The sequence below is a fragment of the Sciurus carolinensis genome, chromosome 5 (assembly GCF_902686445.1).
Source record: "Sciurus carolinensis chromosome 5, mSciCar1.2, whole genome shotgun sequence".
Classification (NCBI taxonomy): domain Eukaryota; kingdom Metazoa; phylum Chordata; class Mammalia; order Rodentia; family Sciuridae; genus Sciurus; species Sciurus carolinensis.
In genome coordinates, this window is record NC_062217.1 from 101,190,638 (window position 1) to 101,214,464 (window position 23,827).

At 42.4% G+C, this 23,827-nt stretch overlaps 1 protein-coding gene across 4 annotated transcripts in view; it reads left to right on the plus strand.

The window, feature by feature from the left end:
* Positions 1-23,827, plus strand: part of Wdfy4 (WDFY family member 4) — a 278,477-nt gene that overhangs the window by 68,834 nt on the left and 185,816 nt on the right. For 3 of the 4 annotated variants that reach the window (XM_047553398.1, XM_047553397.1, XM_047553399.1), the window contains exons 14-19: positions 17,791-18,005; positions 18,950-19,044; positions 19,638-19,863; positions 20,266-20,342; positions 21,493-21,714; positions 22,834-23,012. In XM_047553398.1, the coding sequence (XP_047409354.1) occupies positions 17,791-18,005; positions 18,950-19,044; positions 19,638-19,863; positions 20,266-20,342; positions 21,493-21,714; positions 22,834-23,012 (1,014 nt within the window). Of the gene's footprint in view, positions 1-973; positions 1,039-17,790; positions 18,006-18,949; positions 19,045-19,637; positions 19,864-20,265; positions 20,343-21,492; positions 21,715-22,833; positions 23,013-23,827 lie in introns of those variants that run through there. The other variant, XM_047553400.1, reaches the window with a different exon arrangement.

Below are 23,827 nucleotides of genomic sequence, written 5' to 3' on the forward strand. Positions count from 1 at the left end.
CATTTTATCTCTGAACATTCCTGCATTAACATAGGAGCTTTTGGGGGACACCTCACATCCAAACTATAACACTAGGTTTCAGACAAACTCCCACCATGTGGGAAAGATCTTCCATTCTTTGCACTTCCTATAATGGTAATTGGATAAATTAGGTATGCAAATAAGAATTCCATTTGGTGTGATGCTTCTTCTCTATTCAGGTCACAATAAGTAATTTAAGAAAAGTCTGATTCTTCCTCACTCTCTCAAATATGCAAATGAAATGTAGTGGTGCATTTTCTCTGATATTTTCTGCAGATGCCAAATCAGCAGCTATTAAAAGTTGGATAATTACAGTAATTAATTTCTGAAAGGGAAGGGAACTTCATAACAGCAAATAGATTAGTAAATCAAATGAGAAATCAGACCACACAAGAAAATGCTGAAACAAAACTGATTTCCCAAACCTCTGCAGATTTGGGTGCATGAAGAGGGAACAGGGAGTCTCAGTAGATGGCAGTGTTACTAAAAGGATGGAAAGTGAGTTCCCGCTAAACTCCTGTTGGATCTGCTAGATGGTTCCTAACATCCTCTATACTCTACTCTCTTTATATTACTCAGATGCTCTTCCTTCTTTTTGGATGAGAAATGGATAGTTTTCCAATTTGCATATGTCATCTTAAAGGCCACTACTTAATAACCATATGGTTTTTCTGTTCTTGTTTATTTCCAATAGTGGCCACATTAAATTTGTTCCATGTACAACCCAGAAGTGATTTTTTTCCCCTTCAAAATTCTGGCACTGAAAGCTGTCCTCAGAAACAGACAATCGAGATGATTTTCTGCTTTTGGCATAATTATTTGTATTAAAATTTGGGAGATAGGAATTTCACTGTGCATGAGGCAAATATGAAGTCCAACTCAGTTCTCTTGGAGCTGAATTGGTCCCAGAGAAAAATAACTAATTGGGAATAAAGATTCTTTCCCTTTCCAGGGTGTTCAACAGCCACGAGAGTGACCATGAACTGGAATTGTGACCAGTCTCAAGCACCTCTTCCCTTCCTGCCGGGTTGTGACCTTCAATCGGTTTTTAGCAGAGATGTTTACTTTTTCACATGATAACCATAACTTAGAGGACAGAAAACCAGATCCAGATTAGCAAAGGTGGAGCTCAGCCTTTCTTGGAGCAACCAATGGGAAAAGTTTGGTGGGATGGATTTGCTTCTGCAAATAATTATGAAACTCCTACTTGTGCCTCTGGGGATTCAGAGGTTAACATCACTGGAATTCATAATCTTGGTTTTCAGATGGGTAGTCAGAAGGCAATAGAAGATAATGATACAATATCCTCATGGTTGTAGCACAGTTTGCCCACAGGACATAGGGGAGGAAAAGTCACAGAGAATTTGGGGACACTGTAGCAAGGCTTTAAAGAAAAGGCATGTACATCCATGCCAGGTAGAAGAGGGAAGAAAGAGCAGCTCAGATGGGGAGAAGCACAAATGAGGATGCCTGTTTGGGGATTTGGTTATTAAACCACTTGGATCCTTCACTTCCTGTGAGTAGTATGGGGATGACAATATCATTGCCCTCATGGTATTATTGGGAGGATTACATGAAACAAAGCTTGAGTGCTTATGGTGATGAGAAGAACATACAGAACAGCTTGGGAAACACATGCTACGTGGCACAGCTACTGAGATTAGTTGCCAAAAGTTTTATAAGCACTTTATCATTTAATCTTCATAAGAACCTTGAAAAGGATGTCAATATTCTCACTTTGCAGATGAAGACTTAAAACTTGCAGCAGTTGACAGAGTTAGCAATGTTGCTAAGTGGCAGAATATGTTACTAGTGTGAGGTCTGGACTTCCTGCCACCTGCCTAGTTGACTTTCCTGTATGCAGGTGTAGTCACGGGAGGTTGTGGGACAACCTGGTCAGACCTGGATATTGAACAGACCATTGTCTATCCTCACTCTACACCTTAAGTCATCACTCGGTGTGTTCCAGAAACCTAAAACCTTCTGTAAAGATTCTGTTGCCATAGAAACTTCCTGCACAGGCTGATGGAATAGAAAGGAGATAGGATATGGGGTTTCACACATCCATCAACCAATTTGTGCCTAAATTTGGAAAAAGTTTCCATTTTCTGGAATAAGACTATATTTCAAACACATCTAACTAATCATATGGGCTTCAAATAACTAAAATATTGACAGTGCTAATAGCCCTGGATAGCATTGCATTAGGGCAGACTATTTGAAAAGAGCCATTTCCTCCAACAGGGAAATTGGTAGAGTAGGATTCTTGCTTCGTTATAACACAGTAGACATTCCAAAAGTGTTGATTTTCTATGCTCTTTCCCACTCAGTCCCATCCCCAAAATCTTGCTATTATTTTTGAGTGGAAAATTTCAGGTTCTAGTCAAAATCATGACTTCTCAGGGTAGCCTCTTCAATAAAGCAAATAGACATATGCTCACATGGAGATGAAGAGGATTGAAATCCAGCTGCAATGAATATGAAATCATGGAGTGGGAATTATAGTTGGAAAGGATGGGTTCTGGCCCAATTATCAGGTGACCTTGCTTCTAGTTCTTTTTATTCTCTTTACTTAAATGATTTACATAGTTCTCTTCTTTTCACCTCATTTTCAATGATTCAGATGTGGATCAATAACACAGATTGAAGAATCAATGTCTTGGGGCCAGAGAGCTAATGGAAATGCACAAACGAAGCCAGGAATGACATTAGAGAGTGGTAAGGTCTGTGACTAAAGAGAGGAAATTTGCCCTGCCTCAAGCTGGTCACATTTAACAAAGGGGAAACAAAACAGAAGCAAATCAAACTACACTTAGCAAATTAAGCACTTCTATAGGTCATCAGTTCATAACATTTATGAGATACAAAATTCCCTTATTTATAATGAATTCAGGATACCAATATCATGAGCTTTGCAGAAAGACCTGGGTTGGAGGTACCAGTTCTTCTCCTCATTAACTATATGACCCTAAGATATTGATGTCACCTTTTTAAGTCTCAGTGTCCTCATCTACAAAATGGGTCTAATGATGTTTTCCTGTTGAGTGGAATAATAGACAGTTTAAGTGTAAAGTCCAAAATAGTCTCTGTACTCAACATGTCCATCAAACAGATACTGGTTCCACCATACCCCTCACCCTACTCTTTTAGTTTTGATAGTCTGTGTTCTTGGTGTCTAAATTTTTGGAAATATTAAATGGAAGTTAATACATTTTAGCTCTAATTCAACTGGCGTATTACTGGTAAATTCATAACAGAAAGTTGACGTTGAACAATGTGTTATCTACTTAAGAATCAAAGTACTTGGTTCCTTTCTCTTTCTGATTCTGCCTTTATCAGTGACTTGAGCAAAACTTACACTGTAGCCAGCATAGCACTGGATGGAGGAGTTAGTTACCTACCACATGGCAGAAGGGGGAAGGGGAGGGTCTCATTCACCTGAGCAAAGGATCAGAATCCATAAGGTCAAAATTCAACAGGGATAATCAGGCCTACACCTGTGTCTAGAATCACATTCACAAAGAATGTGTAAGGCAGAGCATGTGTATGAGAGTCTCAGTGCCTTAGGAGTAAGATCATAATAGTCCCGAGTGGGGTGAGGACGCCACATAATGAAGACCACTTTATGGAGATAGCTGAGCCTTGACGAAAGCTTCAGTCCAGATGCATGGTCAGGCTCTGAGCTTGGGTACAGCAATGTCAGCCCAGAGGACTCCCAGGAAGTCAGGACCAGGCTGTCCTGGTAGGAAGGCTTTTGCATGTGCTGTTGCCTCTCCTAGAAAGACCACCTCCTTGCTGGCCTAGCTCTCTTCACTATTCATCAATGGCTAATAGTCATATTGCTTTTTCTGACAACCTTGTTAGCCTTCTAGGTTAGATGCACCCCTATAGAATATCCTGGTGACTATTGTGTTTGAGGTAGAGCTAAAACTGGGGAAATAAAGGTGAAAAATTTTTGTCTCACAATGCTGTGGAGCTGGAGGAGGAGGAGAGAGAAACAGTGTGATATTTATCTTGGGTGAAGTATTGACATAGTGCTGGTTGGGAAAGTCAGAAAAGTCTTCATGGATGAAAGGATATATGAATTGTCACTTGAGTAAAAACTTAGTAAAAGGACAGGTTTGGAATAAATATTCCCAGTTTGGGGGCATCAGCCAAAAAAGGGCATGCTGTCTTCAGCAAATTAAGTATCACTATGACTGGAGTACTACAAAAGGGGAGGACGAGAAATATAACTGGGAAGAGAGAAATATTTTGTAAATTTTTGAGATCCTAGGCTCAACTTTGGTGAGGACCTTGTGACAGATGGAATCCTAGTAGGAGTGAGCGTAAGGAGAGATTACATGGTGAGAGAGTGGGTTATAAATATGTTAATACCTTCTGAGGGCATCACCCTCAGTCACCTAAAGGCCTCCCACTTGGCCCTACCTCTTAAAGGTCCCACCTTTCACATTATTACCCTTGGGACCAAGCTTCCAACCCATGAACACTTTGGGGACAAACCACATTCATCAGCATCTCTCCACCAGGATCCATCTATAATTATACTCTGCTACCAAGAAGCACTGACCATCACATATAAATGATTTGTAAATGAAGGAGAAGTTTTAGAGCATGCACTCACATTGGTTGTAGTTATCAATCTGTCCAAGTGTTTCAGGGAAGTTAGGCTCTTTTTTTTTTTTTTTTTTTTTTTTTTTTTTTTTTTTTACTGTTTTTTTTTTTTTATTGTAAACAAATGGGATACATGTTGTTTCTCTATTTGTACATGGCGTAAAGGCATACCATTTGTGTAATCATAAATTTACATAGGGTAATGTTGTTTGATTCATTCTGCCATTTTTTCCCCTCCCCCCCTCCCCTCCCACCCTTCCCCTCCATCTATACAGTCCTTCCTTCCTCCATTCCTGCCCCCCTCCCTAAACCCAACTCCAACCCCAACACTAACCCTTCCCACCCCCATTATGTGTCATCATCCACTTATTAGCGATATCATTCTTCCTTTGGTTTTTTGAGATTGGCTTATCTCACTTAGCATGATATTCTCCAGTTTCATCCATTTGCCTGCAAATGCCATAATTTTATCATTCTTTATGGCTGAGTAATATTCCATTGTATATATATACCACAGTTTCTTTATCCATTCATCAACTGAAGGACATCTAGGTTGGTTCCACAATCTGGCTATTGTGAACTGAGCAGCTATGAACATTGATGTGGCTGTATCTCTGTAATATGCTGATTTTAAGTCCTTTGGGTATAGGCCAAGGAGTGGGATAGCTGGGTCAAATGGTGTTTCCATTCCAAGTTTTCTAAGGAATCTCCACACTGCTTTCCAGAGTGGCTGCACTAATTTGCAGCCCCACCAGCAATGTAAGAGTGTACCTTTCTCCCCACATCCTCGCCAACACCTGTTGTTGCTTGTATTCTTGATAATCGCCATTCTAATTGGGGTGAGATGGAATCTTAGGGTGGTTTTGATTTGCATTTCTCTTATTACTAGAGATGTTGAACATTTTTCCATATGTTTGTTGATTGCTTGTACATCTTCTTCTGTGAAGTGTCTATTCATTTCTTTAGCCCATTTGTCAATTGGATTATTTACATTCTTGGTGTAGAGTTTTTTGAGTTCTTTATAGATTCTGGAGATTAGCGCTCTATCTGAAGTATGATTGGCAAAGATTTTCTCCCACTCTGTAGGCTCTTTCTTCACATTGCTGATAGTTTCCTTTGCTGAGAGAAAGCTTTTTAGTTTGAATCTATCCCAGTTATTAATTCTTGCTTTTATTTCTTGTGCTATGGGAGTCCTGTTGAGGAAGTCTGGTCCTAAGCCGACATGTTGAAGCTCTGGACCTACTTTTTCTTCTATAAGATGCAAGGTCTCTGGTCTGATTCCGAGGTCCTTAATCCATTTTGAGTTTAGTTTTGTGCATGGTGAGAGATATGGGTTTAGTTTCATTCTGTTGCATATGGATTTCCAATTCTCCCAGCACCATTTGTTGAAGAGGCTATCTTTTCTCCATTGCATATTTTTGGCCCCTTTGTCTAGTATGAGAAAATTGTATTTATTTGGGTTTGTGTCCGTGTCCTCTATTCTGTACCATTGATCCACCTTTCTATTTTGGTACCAATACCATGCCGTTTTTGTTACTATTGCTTTGTAGTAGAGTTGAAGATCTGGTATTGCGATACCCCCTGCTTCACTCTTTCTGCCAAGGATTGCTTTAGCTATTCTGGGTTTTTTATTCTTCCAGATGAATTTCATAATTGCTTGCTCTATTTCTGTAAGGTACATCATTGGGATTTTAATTGGAATTGCATTGAATCTGTATAGCACTTTTGGTAGTATGGCCATTTTGACAATATTAATTCTTCCTATCCAAGAACATGGGAGATCTTTCCATCTTCTAAGGTTTTCTTGAATTTCTTTCTTTAGTGTTCTGTAGTTCTCATTGTAGAGGTCTTTCACCTCTTTTGTGAGATTGATTCCCAAATACTTTATTTTTTTCGAAGCTATTGTGAATGGGGTAGTTTTCCTAATTTCTCTTTCTGAAGATTCATCGCTTATATATAAAAATGCCTTCGATTTATGTGCATTGATCTTATATCCCGCTACTTTACTGAATTCACTTATGAGATCTAAAAGTTTTCTGGTGGAATTTCCTGGTTCCTCTAAGTATACAATCATATCATCAGCAAATAGGGATAGTTTGAGTTCTTCTTTTCCTATGCGTATCCCTTTAATTTCTTTGGTCTGTCTAATTGCTCTGGCTAGAGTTTCAAGGACAATATTGAATAGAAGTGGTGAAAGAGGGCATCCCTGCCTTGTTCCAGTTTTTAGAGGGAATGCTTTCAGTTTTTCACCATTAAGAATGATATTAGCCATGGGTTTAGCATAGATGGCCTTTACAATGTTAAGGAATGTTCCCACTATCCCTATTTTTTCTAGTGTTTTGAGCATGAAGGGGTGCTGTATTTTATCAAATGCTTTTTCTGCATCTATCGAAATAATCATGTGATTCTTGACTTTAAGTCTATTGATATGGTGAATTACATTTATTGATTTCCTGATGTTGAACCAACCTTGCATCCCTGGGATGAAACCCACTTGATCATGGTGCACTATCTTTTTAATATGTTTTTGTATGCGATTTGCTAAAATTTTGTTGAGAATTTTTGCGTCGATGTTCATTAAGGATATTGGTCTGAAATTTTCTTTCCTCGATGTGTCTCTGTCTGGTTTAGGAATCAGGGTAATATTGGCTTCATAGAATGAGTTTGGGAGAGTTCCCTCCTCTTCTATTTTCTGGAATACTTTGAGAAGTATTGGAATGAGTTCTTCTTTAAAAGTTTTGTAGAACTCGGCTGAGAACCCATCTGGTCCTGGACTTTTCTTTGTTGGAAGGCTTTTGATGACTTCTTCTATTTCATTACTTGAAATTGGTCTATTTAAATTGTGTATGTCCTCCTCGTTCAGTTTAGGCAATTCATATGTCTCTAGAAACCTGTTGATGTCTTCGAAATTTTCTATTTTGTTGGAGTATAGATTTTCAAAATAGCTTCTAATTATGTTTTGTATTTCGGTCGTGTCTGTTGTGATATTTCCTTGTTCATTCCGAATTTTAGTGATTTGGGTTTTCTCTCGTCTTCTCTTTGTTAGTGTGGCTAAAGGTTTATCAATTTTGTTTATTTTTTCGAAGAACCAACTATTTATTTTGTCAATTTTTTGTATTGTTTCTTTCGTTTCAATTTCGTTGATTTCAGCTCTCAGTTTAACTATTTCCTGTCTTCTACTACTTTTGGTGTTGGTCTGTTCTTCTTTTTCTAGGGCTTTGAGCTGTAGTGTTAGATCATTTATTTTTTGAGTTTTACTTCTTTTATTAAATGCGCTCCATGAAATAAATCTTCCTCTAAGTACCGCTTTCATAGTGTCCCAGAGATTTTGATATGTTGTTTCTTTGTTCTCGTTTACCTCTAAGAATTTTTTAATTTCCTTCCTAATATCTTCTGTTATCCATTCATCATATAGTAGCATATTGTTTAATCTCCAGGTGTTGGAGTAGTTTCTGTTTTTTACTCTTTCATTAATTTGTAACTTCAATCCATTATGATCTGATAGAATACAAGGTAGTGTCTCTATCTTCTTGTATTTGCTGACATTAGCTTTGTGGCATAATATATGGTCTATTTTAGAGAAGGATCCATGTGCTGCTGAGAAGAAAGTGTATTCGCTCTTGGTTGGATGGTATATTCTATAAATGTCTGTTAAGTCTAAATTATTGATTGTGTTATTGAGATCTATGGTTTCTTTGTTCAATTTTTGTTTGGAAGATCTGTCCAGTGGTGAAAGAGGCGTGTTAAAATCACCTAGTATTATTGTGTTATGGTCTATTTGGTTTCTAAAATTGAGAAGAATTTGTTTAACATATATGGATGAGCCACTGTTTGGGGCATAGATGTTTATGATTGTTATATCTTGCTGATTTATGCTTCCCTTAAGCAGTATGAAATGTCCTTCTTTATCCCTTCTAACTAACATTGGCTTGAAGTCCACTTTATCTGAAATGAGGATGGATACTCCAGCTTTTTTGCTGAGCCCATGTGCATGGTATGTTTTTCCCCATCCTTTCACCTTTAGTCTATGGGTATCTCTTTCTATGAGGTGAGTCTCTTGCAGGCAACATATTGTTGGATCTTTCTTTTTAATCCAATCTGCCCGTCTATGTCTTTTGATTGATGAATTCAGGCCATTAACATTCAGGGTTATTATTGAGATATGATTTGTATTCCCAGTCATTTGGTTCATATTTAAAATTTTTGACACATCTTAGTTCCTCCTTTATTTGACAGTTCCTTTAGGATAATTCCTCCCTTTGCTGATTTGCTTCTTTGTTTTTATCTCTTCCTCATGGAATATTTTGCTGAGAATGTTCTGTAATGCTGGCTTTCTTTTTGTAAATTCTTTTAGCTTTTGTTTATCATGGAATGATCTTATTTCATCGTCAAATTTGAAGGTAAGTTTTGCTGGGTATAAGATTCTTGGTTGGCATCCACTTTCTTTCAGAGCTTGAAAAATGTTGTTCCAGGCCCTTCTAGCTTTTAGGGTCTGGATTGAAAAATCTGCTGATATCCGTATTGGCTTCCCCCTGAATGTAATTTGGTTCTTTTCTCTCACAGCCTTTAAAATTCTGTCTTTATTTTGTATGTTAGGTATTTTCATTATAATGTGCCTTGGTGTGGGTCTGTTGTAATTTTGTGTATTTGGAGTCCTATAAGCCTCTTGGACTTGATTTTCCATTTCATTCTTCAGATTTGGGAAATTTTCTGATATTATTTCTTCAAATAGATTGTTCATTCCTTTGGTTTGTTTCTCTAAGCCTTCCTCAATCCCAATAATTCTCAAATTTGGCCTTTTCATGATATCCCATAGTTCTTGGAGATTCTGTTCATGATTTCTCACCATCTTCTCTGTTTGTTCAACTTTGTTTTCGAGGTTAAATATTTTGTCCTCAATATCTGAAGTTCTGTCTTCCAGCTGTTCTATCCTATTGGTTGTGCTTTCTATGGAGTTCTTAATTTGGTTTATTGTTTCCTTCATTTCAAGGATTTCTGTTTGGTTTTTTTTCAATATCTCTAACTCTTTATTGAAATGATCTTTTGCTTCCTGAATTTGCTCTGTTAACTGTCGATTGGTGCGATCGTTCAATGCCTGCATTTGCTCTTTCATCTCATCGTTTGCTTCCCTAATCATTTTAATTATGTACATTCTGAACTCCCTTTCTGTCATTTCTTCTGCCATGCTGTCGTTGGATTTTATTGATGTAACATCTAGATTTGTTTGGGGCATTTTCTTCCCTTGTTTTCTCATATTGTTCAGGGATCAGTGGGTCATTAAGATATTGCAGATTTCCTCTATCAACTTATAATGTCCCTGAAGATTGCTAGTATATCCCCTCTTATCCTTCAGTAGCCTGAAGTCTTGGAGGAGGTTGATAATGCAGAGCTCCACGAAGAAGCTGCCTCTCTAGGGTGGTGAACCTCAGGTGGCGTATATTCCCTGCTAGTGGGCAGAGGTGTCTCCACTTGTTGACCAATGGTCATCCAATGGGGAAGTAGGCTGCGGGCTGAGGCAAGGCCTGTTTGTGCCTATGTCTCTGACTTTACTTTCCCTGTGGGAAAACCTCCCCTGGCCGGGAAGAGTCACTCGGTGGGGACGTCTCGCTAGTCAGTTGCCCTCCTAGAGGTTCCCCTCAATCTACAACTACCACCTGGGCTGGGCTATCTTCTTCTGCAACGATCCCAGGGGCCCGGACCTACGTCCTGGGCCTGGGAGCCTCACCCTTCGCAGGCGAGTCTCCTTAGGCTGCCTCTCCCAGAGAGTCTGCCCGCCGCCCTGGAAACTTCGCTCCGCCCCTAGGCGTGTCTCTGTGCGGCTCTTCCAGCAAGAAGCCACCTAGCTCCTGGGACCCTGCTCTGCACCAATCGCCTGGCTATGCAGCCCCTCCCCTGAGCCACCACCTGGAGCCCCGTACAATAGCTCCGAGACACAGAGACCCGCCACACACCTCCTCCTCCGGACAGCCGCCCGGTTTCCGATGCAGTCACTAGGAATCCAAACAACTCACTTTGGGTCTCCTCCTCCCACCAACCACCCGTAGCCCTAGGCAGTCACTCCAAGTCCAAGTGACCCGCCCTGTTCCTCCTCCTCCTCCTTGGGGTAGCCGCCCGGGTGTTCAGGAGCGGTGGCTCCGAGACCAGGTGACTCACCACGCTCCTTCTCCAGGCAGGCCACCGGTGTTCCGGAGCGGTTGCTTTTAGTCCAATCAACTCACCACTCGCCTCCTCCTCTGGCAACCGCCTGTGGTTCTGATGCAGTCACTCACAGACTAAGCGTCCCACCGCTCTCCTCCTCCAGGCAGGCCACCAGTGTTCTGGAGCAGCTGCTCCGAGTTCAAACAGCTCGTCACGCAGCTCCTCCTTCGGCAACCGCCCGCAGCTCTGATGCAGTCACTCCCAGGTCAAACAACAAGCCACGCTCCTCCTCCTCCTCCGGGCAACCTCCCGGCACTCAGGAGCGCTCGCTCTGGGTTCAAACAGTTCACCACACAACTCCTCCTCTGGCAACCGCCTGTGGTTCTGATGCAGTCATTCCCAGACCAAGCGTCCCGCCGTGCTCCTCCTCTTCCTCCGGGCAGTCCCCCGGCGCTCAGGAGCGCCCACTCTGAGTTCAAACAGCTCACCACGCAGCTCCTCCTCTGGCAACCGCCCGTGGCTCTGATGCAGTCACTCCTAGACCCAAGCGACCCGCCGGGCCTCTCCTCCTCCTCCGGGCAACCCCCCGGTGTTCGGAAGCGGTCACTCTGGGTCCAAACAGCTCACCACGCAGCTCCTCCCCAGGCAGCCGCCCGGAGCCCCAGCGGCTGCTCGAGTCCAAGCGCTATGCTGAGCCGCCTCCTCTACGATGATCCCAGTTGTCCGTGTTTACCGCTCCAGTGGGGGGAGGGGCGTCTCGCGGAGCAACTCCACTTCACAAATTCCCTGCGTTCCGGGGCTACCGCCCCATCCGGGACGCCTCCCCAACAGGAGAGACTCACCCGGCAGCTTTGAGTTGGTCCCAAGTCTCTCACTATCTCCTCCTTTGAATCTTGCGTCCTGGAGCAGCGTGAAATGCAGCCGCCCTCTAGTCCGCCATCTTGGCCCGCCCCGGAAGTTAGGCTCTTTAGGCATGGATTCTGCTGATTCAATGGGAGTTGAATTCTCTCTTACATCCAAACCAAGAGCACAAACTCCCAAGCCTACAAGGCCACATGGGCAGCACAAACGAGTGTATTAGGCTGCTGTGACTGTGGCAAAATGGAAAATTCATGCCTGTTTAAAGAGGGAACCAATTCTAAGTAAGAGATGGTAAAAAACACAACTTTTTGAGTTCTGCACACTTGTGGGCCCTATTTATCGCTGGCATCCTGTTTATAGTCTTGGATAATGTGAAGAACTAGGGTCACTTAACACCTATCAGCTCTCTTCCAAAATCATCAAATAAAGTACATTTCAACCAATTTGGAGCAAGCAATTAATTCAAATCCTAGTAGTTCAACTAAGTCCCTACTTCTTTTGGAGTATCTAGGGGAGATTCATATGCTGTGTGTTTTTACCTTTAAGCCAGGACAGCATGGTTAATGTCCACAAGATACACTGTGGCTCCTTGGAATAATGTCCTGAACTCCTTGGAAGCACTCATCTGTATTAACCCATTTTCTGTTACTATAACAAAATACTTGATCCTGAGTGTTTTATAAAAAAAAGAGAGAGAGACTTATTAAATTCAAAGTTCTGAAAATTCAAGGACTTGGTACCAGAATTGGCTCAACTTTGGTGAGGACTTTGTGACAGATGGAATCCTAGTGGGAGTGAGTGTAAGGACAGATTATATGGTGAGAGACTGGGTTTGGATTATAAATATGTTAATACCTTCTGAGGGCATCACCCTCAGTAACCTAAAGGCCTCCCACTTGGCCCTACCTCTTAAAGGTCCCACCTCTCACATAATTACCCATGGGACCAAGCTTCCAACCCATGAACGCTTTGGGAACAAACCACATTCAAATCAGCACCTCTCCACCAGGATCCATCTTTAATTATACTCCAGGACCATGTTAATCTTAGTAGGAACGTTGTAGAGAGAGAGAGAAGGAAAGAAGAATAAATATCCACAGCTGGATAAGATGGAATTAAAGTCTTGACTGTTAAGCAGAGAAAGCAGAAAAACTCCCCAAGGCTGCCCTACAATTGCTCTGTGATAATTTGCCATACAGGTCCAGTCCGTTGGCCAGCCGGGTGACCCCATCCTCTTACCACGCAGTCCTAATTGAACCACCATCCCCTTTCCTGCATTGGAAGTCATATGCGTTAGGAAAATCAATCCATTTGTAGGGGGAGAAACCAGACTGGTTTCCTGCTACTGCTCATATTTTCACTAAAACCCCATTTTCCTGGAACCAACATTGAAAAAACCAGCACATTTTATTCAAAACAAGGCAATATTGGTATTGACAGAGTTGCAGTGATAATGAGGACGATCAATTTTCCCTCCTCCATTATGGGGTATTGAGCAACTTTGGAGTAAACTTGTGGCGTTATTAGACAAGATCAGCATTTCTCCCTTTTGAAAACTTTTTATCTTTCTCTTTCTTTTTTGCATATTTAGATTGTAAGTATTTCTGCTCTGATGGGGGTGGGGGCAAGCAAAAACTAAACAAAACAAAATGTCCTCAAAGCAATAAGCGAAGTGCTGGTAATAAAAACTGGGGCTTGTAGACATTTCTTTTTAATTCTTATTAATAATACATTGTGATGTTCTTTTTGCATCTTGCTCCTTATAGACTGTCTCCCCAACTCTCACCCCAAATTAAAAGAGTGCAGTTACAGAATGAAATAATCCAAGTGTTGGTAGAGGGAATGCTCAAGGCAAGAAGGCGGATGTTCTTTCTCCGTTGTAAGGGCAGCGGAGAAAGAAGTCAGAGGGGAGGCTCAGGTGGACACAGGAAGAGACAGAACATCAGAAGGCAGATCTGGTGAAGGAAATTAGTGGATTTCCACACAGAATAGCTCCGCAAAACAAACATGATGGAATTGTTTAATGCAAATTAATTCAGGCATTTCTACCTCCAGTTTCTGGTCCTTGTTGGGCTACCTGTATGTATCTGACCGATCAGGCTGGTGTGCAGAGAGCCTGTGTAAAGGGGACTGCTGTGGTTTGAACAGTTAGAGTGTGTACTCCATGCATCCAAGTGCTGGAATCTGGTCTGCAGGGTGGTGGTGTTGAGAGGTAGTGGAACCTTTAAGAGGTGGAGCCTAGTGAAGAGTCATTGAGGAGTGTGGCCCTGGAAAGGCATTAATATAGTTTTCCTTTCTTTTCTTTTCCTTCCTTCCTTTCTTTTTTTCCTCCTCCTCCACCTCCTCCTCCTTTTCCTTCTTCCTCTTCCTTCTTCTTTCTTCTTTCTTCTTCTTATGTGCCAAAATTGAACCCAGGGATGCTTAACCACTGAACAACAACCCCAACCCCTTTTTAAAATTTTGACATAGGGTCTTGATAAGTTGCTTGGGGCCTTGCTAAGTTGCTAAAGCTGGTCTTGATCTTGTGATCCTCCTGCCTCAGACTCCCAAGATGCTGGGATCACAGGAATGTACAATAGAGAACTTGTAGGTTCTCAAGAAAGGATTGTTAGGAAAGAGTTCTTTTGCCCTTGAAACTCCAGAATTATAAGCTGGATAAGCCTTTTTTTAAATGCAGTACCCAGTCTCAGTTATTTCATCATAGTAACAGAAAACAGACTAATGCAAAGATCATTTTCTCCAAGTGATTAGACCTTTCCTTGATATCAGTTAACCATGTGACCAGGTTAACAGCAACATTGTCAAAATGATGATATTCAGACACTTCAGAATAACAAAATGCTGCCCAGGGAAGTGCATCTAAAAAATCATTCTCATGTGGTTTTATTCCCTCCAAATTTTAAATCATATGTGTTATTAAATATACCTCAGAAATGGAGACATTGCTGAATGTCATCAGTTTCAGGCAAAGAGGTACAGCTATTGAGTGTCTGGGAGCAAGTGAGAGGATATGAGGTGGGCTGTGACCCATCTGATCTTTTTAAATTAGAACATTATAATTATGCATAGCATTTGAGTTCATTTTGATAAAATTATACATGCAAGGAATTAGATTTCAATCCCCATTACCCCCTCTTTTCCTCCCCTCTTTCCACCTCCTTTTATCCCTCTTCTACTTTACTGATATTCTATTTATTTATTTATTTTTGGTACTGAGGATTGAACCCAGGGGTGCTTGACCCCTGAGCCACATACCTGGCCCTCTTAAATATTTTAGTTAGAGACAGGGCCTTGCTGAGTTGAAGTGCCTTGTTAAGTTGCTGAGGCTGGCTTTGAACTTGTGATCCTCTTACCTATCTCCTGAGCTGCTGGGATTACAAGTGTATGCCACCATGCCCTATTATTTATTTAGTTTTGATTGGCACTTTCTACATATACATAAAGATGAAATTCCCTTTGATACATTTATATATGTATATAACATGATTTTGTTAAATTTATTTCATATTTCTTCCCCTTTTCCTTCCTACCCTTCTTCTACTCCACTGATTTTTATTGTATCTTTATGATAACCAATTCCCTCCCCACCACCATATTTTCCTTATTTTGCTCTAGCTTGCACATATGAGAGAAAACATTTGACCCTCGATTTTCTGCATCTGGCTTATTTCACTTAGCATGGTTTTCTCCATTTCCATCCACTTACTGACAAATTATTTCATTCTTCTTTATGACCGAGTAAAACTCCATTGTGTATATGTACCACATTCTATTGATCCATTCATCTCTTTATGGGCATCTGGGCTGATTTCATAATTTGACTATTGTGAATTGTGCTACTGTAAACACTAAAGTGACTGCATCACCATTGTATGCTGATTTTAGTTCTCGTGAATAAATACCAAGGACTGGGATAGCTTGGTAATATGGTGGTTCCATTCCTCATTTTTTTGAGGAAACTTCATACTGCCTTTCAGAGTGCTTGCACTAATTTTCACTCCAATCAACAATATATGAGTGTATCTTTTTTCTCACATCCTTACCAGTATTATTGTTCATGTTCTTGATAATTGCCATTCTGATTAAAGTGAGATGAAATCTTAATGTTGTTTTGATTTGCATTTCCTTGATTGCTAGAAATGCTGAATTTTTATATATATATTTGTGTTTCTTCTTTTGAGAAATTTGTGTTAGTTCTTTTGCCCATTTATTATTTGGTTTATTTGTTTTTTTGTCATTGGGTTTCTTGAGTTCTTTATATACTCTGGATATTGATCCCCTGTCAGAGAAGTAACTGGCAATGATTTTTTTTCCATCATAGGCTCTCTCTTCATTCTCTTAATCATTTCCTTTGCTGCACAGTTTTGTGTGTGTGTATGTTTTTTAAATTTGATGGCATCCCAGTTGTTAATTATTGATTTTATTTCTTGAAATTTAGGGATATTGTTGAGAAAGTTGGTGCCTGTACCTATATGATGGAGTATTGTACATATGTTTTCTTTCAGCAGTTGGAAGGTTTCTGATCGTAAGTCTTTGATCCATTTTGATTTGACTTTTGTGTGGGGTGAAAGATAGGGATATGGTTTTATTCTTCTACATATGGATATCCATTTTTCCTAGAACCATTTGTTAAAAAGGATGTCTTTCCTCCAAATATATTTTTGGCACCTTTGTCAAGTATTAAATGACTGTAAGTTTGTGGGTTTGTTGCTGTGTCTTCCATTCTGTTCCTTTGATCTTCCTGTTTTCATACTATTACCACACTGTTTTGCTACTATAGCTCTTTAGTATAATTTGAGATCAGATATTGTGATGCCCCCAGCTTTATTCTCCTTGCTTAAGATTGTTTTGTCTATTCTGGGTCTGTTCTAAATGAATTTTAGAATTGTCTTTTCTAGCTCTGTGAAGAATGTCATAAACATTGCATTGAATCTGTATATTGCTCTGAAAGTATGACCATTTTGACAATATTAATTCTGCTTATCCAAGGACATGGGAGGTCTTTCCATTTTCTGTGGTGATACTTCAGACACTTCAGAATAATAAAATACTTTCCAAAAGGAAAATTCATCTGAAAAATCATTCTCATGTGACTTTATCCCCTCAAAATTTAAAATCAGAAGTGTTATTAAAGATACCTTAGAAACAGAGATATTGCTGAAGCCATCAGTTTGAGGCAAGAGGTACAGATGCTGAGTGTCTGGAAACAGATTAGAGGATATAAGGTGGACTGTGATCCATCTGATATTTTAAAAAATCTAGGAATGATGATGATTCTTTCCCCATACATTTGACTCCATGCAGCCTATGTCCTACACAATAGTGTTAGCAGCATTTGTTTAATTTTGACTATTTCTTGGTATGGAGACCCTCGAATGACCATGGAGAGGACATGATGGGATGAGGTAATTCTGAGCATGAGATTCAGGGTAAAAGCCATATTCTGTCCTTATCATGTGACCCTAGACAATTAACTTCTCTGAACTCAGTTTCCTCTTCTGTAAAATGGGGACGACCATAGCACCTACTTCAGACTTCCTAACAGGCATAATCTAACCATGTTGAAATGCTTAGAGCATAGCATGGCATTTTCTCATCACAGGATAAAATTTGGTTCTTAAAGTAAATATCAGGCCTGGACTCCCTTTTACCTCTAATAAAATGTGCTCAGGGCTGCAGGAATCCTGTTCCTCTCCAAAATACTGTTAAGTTCTCTGCTAGAACATGTCCCATACTGGGCTGAGACTCTGCTGCTCACTGACCTCACCTTTATACCACGTATCCCTTGGGAGCAGGGGCATAGTCTTATCTATCTTTACCCAGAAGCTAGCTGATGCTGCAGGAACACTGATACTTGTTTGAAGGACAAGAGGAAGAGAGGAAGTGGGGAGAGTGTAATGGAAGAAAGCTTTCATTGGGAATGTGAGTAGCAGTTCAGGTCTTTCCCTAGGCTGGCCTCCCCCTGTGCCTGCTGTTGAAGGTGAGGAAGGATGTGGGAGAGCACCTGAGACTGTCTAGGGTGCAGTGGGCACCAGTTGTGGCAGGTGCCATCTGCTTGTCCCACATCCAATCCCAGTCCCAGTTGGGAGTCTGCCAATATCACCCACAGGATGTCCTTCCCTCAAGGGCTCATGGCTTTCATTGGTTACCTCTCAGCTTTCCGAAGAGATCCAGTGCTCCTTGGCCAGTCACCTCCAGTCCCTGGTGAAATCAGAGAAGAACCGCCAGGTCATGTGTGAGGCGGGGATGCTCAGGACCCTCATGACCTCCTGCCGCTGGGCCCTCAGCACCAGCAGCAACCCCTTGCACTCACACCTCATCAGAATTTTTGAAAAGCTTGCTTCCCAAGCCATCGAACCGGAAGTGTTAAGGTACCATGTAAGCTATGAATTACATGCTGCAGAGCAGGGTGGTGGGCACACCATGGGCAGTATAGAGTCTGCAGGACATGTGTCCTCATCCCCCTTCAACATTCAACACTAAAAGTCCATAGATAAGCCTTGGGTCTGTGCTGTGCAGTGTGTTGGTACCCACAAAGCAAACAACCCCTCCCATGATTTGTGGAAAAGGGGCTTCAAGGAAGTGAAGCTAGAGCTAGCCCTGAGGCCTGGGCAGTGCACTTGCAAGGAGAGGAAGGAATTGCAAGCTCTGCTGGGAGGAGTGGAACTGGAGGGCCTGAAAGACCCAGAGACTAGCTTGCAGAAAGCTGGTCTTGCAGGGGTGGCAGCCCTCCTGCTGGTGACCCCCATGAAGCCACGTTCCTGGAGAGCCATAGCAGGGAGGGAAGATACTCAGGAAAGTAGAGGTGGAAGACAAAAATGCAGAGAAAGGATAGGCTGCACTCTGTAAGGAGGTTGAGTCTCCTAAGCCCTACACTACCCTGGGGAAGTCTCCAGAGGGTGGCACTGAGTGGGTCACACACTCAGCAGCTCCCTGCTTTTACAAGTCAGGGGACAGAAGTCTGCCTCTTTCCAGCCAGCAGGCATGGGGTCCAGGGGCTGGGCCAGCCTCTTCAGCCCTGCTCAGGCAGGTTGTCAGACCAGGCCTCACACTTCAGTGCTGGGTGGTAAATTCAGAAACTTTTATAAACAATGTACATCATAGGATGGTGCTTGAGGCTCCTAACCTTGCCAGCTCTCTGGTGGCAAGACAGTAACCCTGTCTCTGCAGTGCTTTAGGAAAGGGCATTTAAAGGCAGGGGGAGAAGGGATCAGGGAGCACTAGGCATCTGGGGGAAGTGGTCTGGGTAAAGTTGAAGAAAACTTCTGCCTGTAAAATCTCTTCACTTGGTTCTCTTGTACGTTATGATATTCAGACAGTTTCTAGGTCTTGGAATCCCCCTACCTCTGTCTACTACAAAGAAAACCCTCAATTCTTCTCAGTGGCATGGAGGCAACTCCAGGAACTCAGGTGAGGAGGGGGAAGAACCAGGACAGCTGAGGGCTGAATTAGGGGGATGAGAAGCAAAATGACAGGGGGATGCCCTGTGTCAGGTCTGCTACATGGGAAGATGTCACTGCAAAGAAAGACAGAGGTAGGAACTGAGAACTTTCAAGGAGACAGGCTGCTGTGGAAGACAGCAGGGCAGCGAGCCTGTACAAAGTCCCAGCAAGTAACTCCAAAGCCAGACAGCAGCAGAAAGTGATGCTTGGAAAGGGGAAGCATGCTGTAATGAGGGAGAAATTTCTGGGAGGAACAGGAGGAACAGGTTATTTCTACCCTTTAGTATTATCAACTATGTAAATGTATGATTACACAAATGGTATGCCTTTACTCCATGTACAAACAGAGAAACAACATGTATCCCATTTGTTTACAATAAAAACAAATTTTAAAAAATCAGCAGAACCCAAGTAGGGGGTCAAGAGACTCACTGTCATTGTGTTGAGTGTTTGGTGACTGCAGAATGCTCCATTAATGGCAGATACTTCAGGGATATTTCCAGAACAGGGGTGGAAACACATTGGGCAAGGACACATCTTTTCTCTTACTTTCTTCCTTAGGGCTACAGGCAGCAGATCTGGGCATTGTTGAGGGACCTGCAGAAGTCAGTTCATATTCTGGAGTGGCTCAGCCCCTCAGGTCCTCAGAGGCTTCCCCAGATTCAACCACAGCCCTTCAAACAGCACTCAGCCTCATCTCCATGACCTCCCCACGTAACCTGCAACCTCAGAGGGCAGCTCTAGCACCGTCATTTGTGGAATTTGACATGTCTGTTGAAGGTTATGGGTATGAACAACTCTCATTATTAATTTCCCAGTGCCTCTGATGAGTTAGAACATTGATTACAAAAGTAGAGCACCCATTAGTTCTTGCTACCCAAGCAAAGCAAAGTGTCTGTGTTATGGGCCCTTTCTGCTCAGTGGCTTTTCAGGGGCAGTGTCACCAGCCATGAGGATCAGAGTCCTCTCCTTCATTGGTGTGGCTGCCTCTGGAATCTCCTCCCATCATCTCTAGCTTCTGTGGGGGATCCTAACAGCACCAACTGCTTTCTCTCCTTTCATGGTGTAAAAGTGGGTGAAGTTCCTGCAGGAGGACCAAAGAGAGGAGATGTCATGGCCCTGACTAGCTGATTTGATGCAAGAGGGTGGCTTCACAGTCCAGTGATCTGAGATTCTTTCTTGTTTCCAGCTGTTTGTTTATTCCAACCCTGTCTACAGTCATGGGAACCAGCACGGAATACTCTGTCTCTGGAGGAATTGGGACAGGTAGGTATTTCTCAGGTGGTTTAGGTCTCCATCTGACCCCAGGAATTGGTCCTCAAATGGCCTTGGTTGCAGATTTCATCTTGGTGTCTCTGGAAAGTGTATCTTCTCTTTGGTTCTGATTAGCTGTAGATGAGTTGTCTTTTGGTACTAAGATTACTACATACATCTCTCCTAGAGATACTGTCCTATTAATTGTGAGTCCCAAGGGTTCAGTCCATGGTTAGGGTCTTAGTATTGATGCATTAAATGGGTTATTTGGTCACTGAGCCTGGGTTTAATTCATCACGTTGGTGCCTGGTGCAGGCTGAAATGGATACATCACCCACTCTATAGCTGTCTCAGAAAAGGAATATGAGTCCTATGCTGATGACCAGCAAGAATGGACCTGTCTTTAGCAAGTGGTTCCTCTGGGAACAACTGGGACCTTAGCATGCTTTATACCTAACTGCATTTAACTGGAAACTCACTGGACAGGACAGTGCAAATGCCCAGTACTGCCTAAGGCCAACACCCTCTGTTAGGAGAAACAGGTTCTGGATTTCTATGGAGGATGAGTACTGAAAGTTATTCATGCCCCATGATTGCAGGGCAAACCTCTTTGCATGTAAGAATGGCACCCAGTCTCTCGACATGGCTGCTGATTCTGCTTGCTCAGTGAGGACAGTGGTCCCCTCTGAAACTAACCTTATCATGGGATCAGAGGGTGAAGGGCTTCTCTGGAGTGGAGTACTTCCTTGTTCAAGGCTTGACTGAGCTAGGCCAGTGTCCTCTACCCCATGGAACACAAAGCCTGGCTGTAGATGAACTAACTAATCAGGGGTTCAAATGGCAATAGGCTTCAAGGATGGTGATGGCTTCTCTGCCCCTTGGTAAGGCAGCGTGAAATGATAAGTGAGAATAGCCTTGGAGAGGCTCCAGGGACCTAGGCTCAGGTCCTGACAGGAATATTACTTATTTCCTGTGGGCATCCACTTCCTACCATGAATAATGAGACAAACACACCCTTTGCCTCATGGAGTGGAGTAGAAGTGGGCGTGAGTTAGACCAGGCACAATGCTGGCACTTAGCATGGCAGTCAACTCAGAGTCCCAGTGAGTCTAAGCTTGCTTCCTCAGCAGGACAGTGAGTCTATGATTGTGTTTGACTCCAGGTGCTGCTAGATCATTCCCTCCACCAGGGGGTCTGACCTTTTCCTGCTGGTTCCTGATCAGCAGGCTGGCTGCTGTCACTGAGGGCCATCCTCTGCGCTTTCTAACCCTGGTGCGCCACCTGGCCAGGACGGAGCAGCCCTTTGTCTGCTTCTCTGTCTGCCTCTGCCCAGATGACCTCTCCTTGGTTGTGTCCACAGAAGAGAAAGAATTTCAGCCCCTGGGTAAGATATTGGGATCCTATGCTGGTTTCTCCTACACTTGGGTGAAATTAAGCTGAGTTAGAAGCTCTTGATAAGGACATGTTTAGAAGTCTGGTAAGCTCCTGTTTCTCCTCACCTTTTGCAGTTGCTTCCTTGGGTTCCACACCTGGTGAAAGGTCTAAACAAATATTTGTTGAGTGCCACTATGGCCTGGGCTCTGAGGTTGTAACTGTCAGACAAGACTCTACAGCTTGGTGTGATTTCAGAGATTATGCTCAGTGGTTTTCCAGAAACTTAGCTCAGCCCTTAGTAGACTGGTCATGGATGGGCCTTGGGACTTTGCCTCACTGGGACAAAGCCTATGTCATCTCCTATGAAGGTTTTCAGGAAATACACACAACTTAGCTGCAACTGAAGCAAACTTAGACATTCCACAAATGTTCAGCCCCAAATCCAGAGGGCTGGCCAGTACTTGGCAAGCAGGCTGGTGACCCTGGGTACCAAGGAGCCTTATTATCCTTCAGTAGTGCCGGTGGCTTCTGGCTCTACCTTTTAGAGCTCAGTCTGGTTTTCTCCAAGCTTACCTGCCTGAAATGGTCAAACCCAGTATATCTCCAACACATGTTCCTCTTTTGTGTTCTGAGTATTTCATAGTGAAATATGTGGAAGGTTCAGAGAATGATTGACCTCCTCAGCCCACAGAAAGACCACCTATTTTCCTCCCTCTCAGGACCTGGCCCCTACACATGGGCACCACTGTGAAGGCAGTCTAATTAATGTAGCTAGACCCTGGCTGGAACCTGCCTTCTGGGTTTAAATCATGACTGCATGACCTTGGGCTAGTTACCTAAGCTTTCTTTGCCTCAGAAGGTAAAATAGAAACAATAATATTGCCTATCTTGCAGAGTTGTTATGAAAATTAAATGAGTTAATATTCATAATGGTGCTTAAACTACTCTGGCACTGTTAGAGCTCAAGGACTGATGGCTGTTGCTGATGCTAATGTCATTTTTTATGAGAAGAGTGGGCTATGTCTTCCCTGGCACAGAGCCCACATGGGTTGACTAGAGACATCCCTCTCCACCTAATTGCTGCAGCATGATGCCACATGCAAGGTCTAGTGATTGTGTTCTCTTCCAGACATCATGGAACCCGAGGATGAGTCTGAGCCCTCTGCTGGACGCCAACTTCAGGTCAGATGTGGCCAGCTACTGGTTTGTGGTCAGTGGCATCACCTGGCTGTGGTTGTCACCAAAGAAATGAAAAGGAATTGTATCGTTTCCACCTATCTGGATGGACAGGTCATTGGTTCAGCTAAGGTGAGATGGATTTCCCAAGCCTCCTGGTTCTACCACTTGGAGTGGTTTTGGTTCAATTCAATGTTTTCTTTCAAGCAGGTTTGATATATAATGAAAACCCCCTTGCTGTCCAAGATACTGACTGAGCTCAGGTGTGATAAAGACATCTTATGAAAGTTGATTGAATATAAGAAGACATTATAAATCTCTGAAATGCACAAAACAAAGATTCTCACATTTTAAGGTGCAAATTTCCCAGGGAGGTCTGAGCAGGACCTAAGGTCTGACTTCTAAGAAACTTCCTAGTGAGGCCAATGCTGTTGGTCTGTATGCCACTCTTAGGAACAAGATACCAACACATCTTGCCTAATTTAGCACAAAAATGACAAGAAAGGTAGCAGAATGTGAATATGTAGCTGGAGGAAGTTTCTCATCACCCTTATTTAGAAATATCCACTGTATAAGGGAGACCAGCGAATTGGAAGACATGCTTCATCCAGCAGCCCCTGTCAGAGGTCATGGGTGAAGCTAGAGAGAGAAAGGCACAGAAAACCAGGGAGGGAGGGTATAGGTTAATTTCTACTCAGGTTCAGAGAGAGTGTTTGACCAAGTCTACATTCTAGAGTTAGACAGGTTTTGTTTTGTTTTGTTTTTTAAGTTTTATCACACAGGTAGTACACTAGATCAATGACATTAGAAACATGTGGGTCAGGTAATTTGACAATTCAGTAGAGCTTTCAAAATTCCTGGGTAATTCTAATATGTAGCCAGAAAGGAGAACCTTAGTGTTATGTGTTTCTCAATTTGAACTGTATTGACATTTGGGACTGATAATT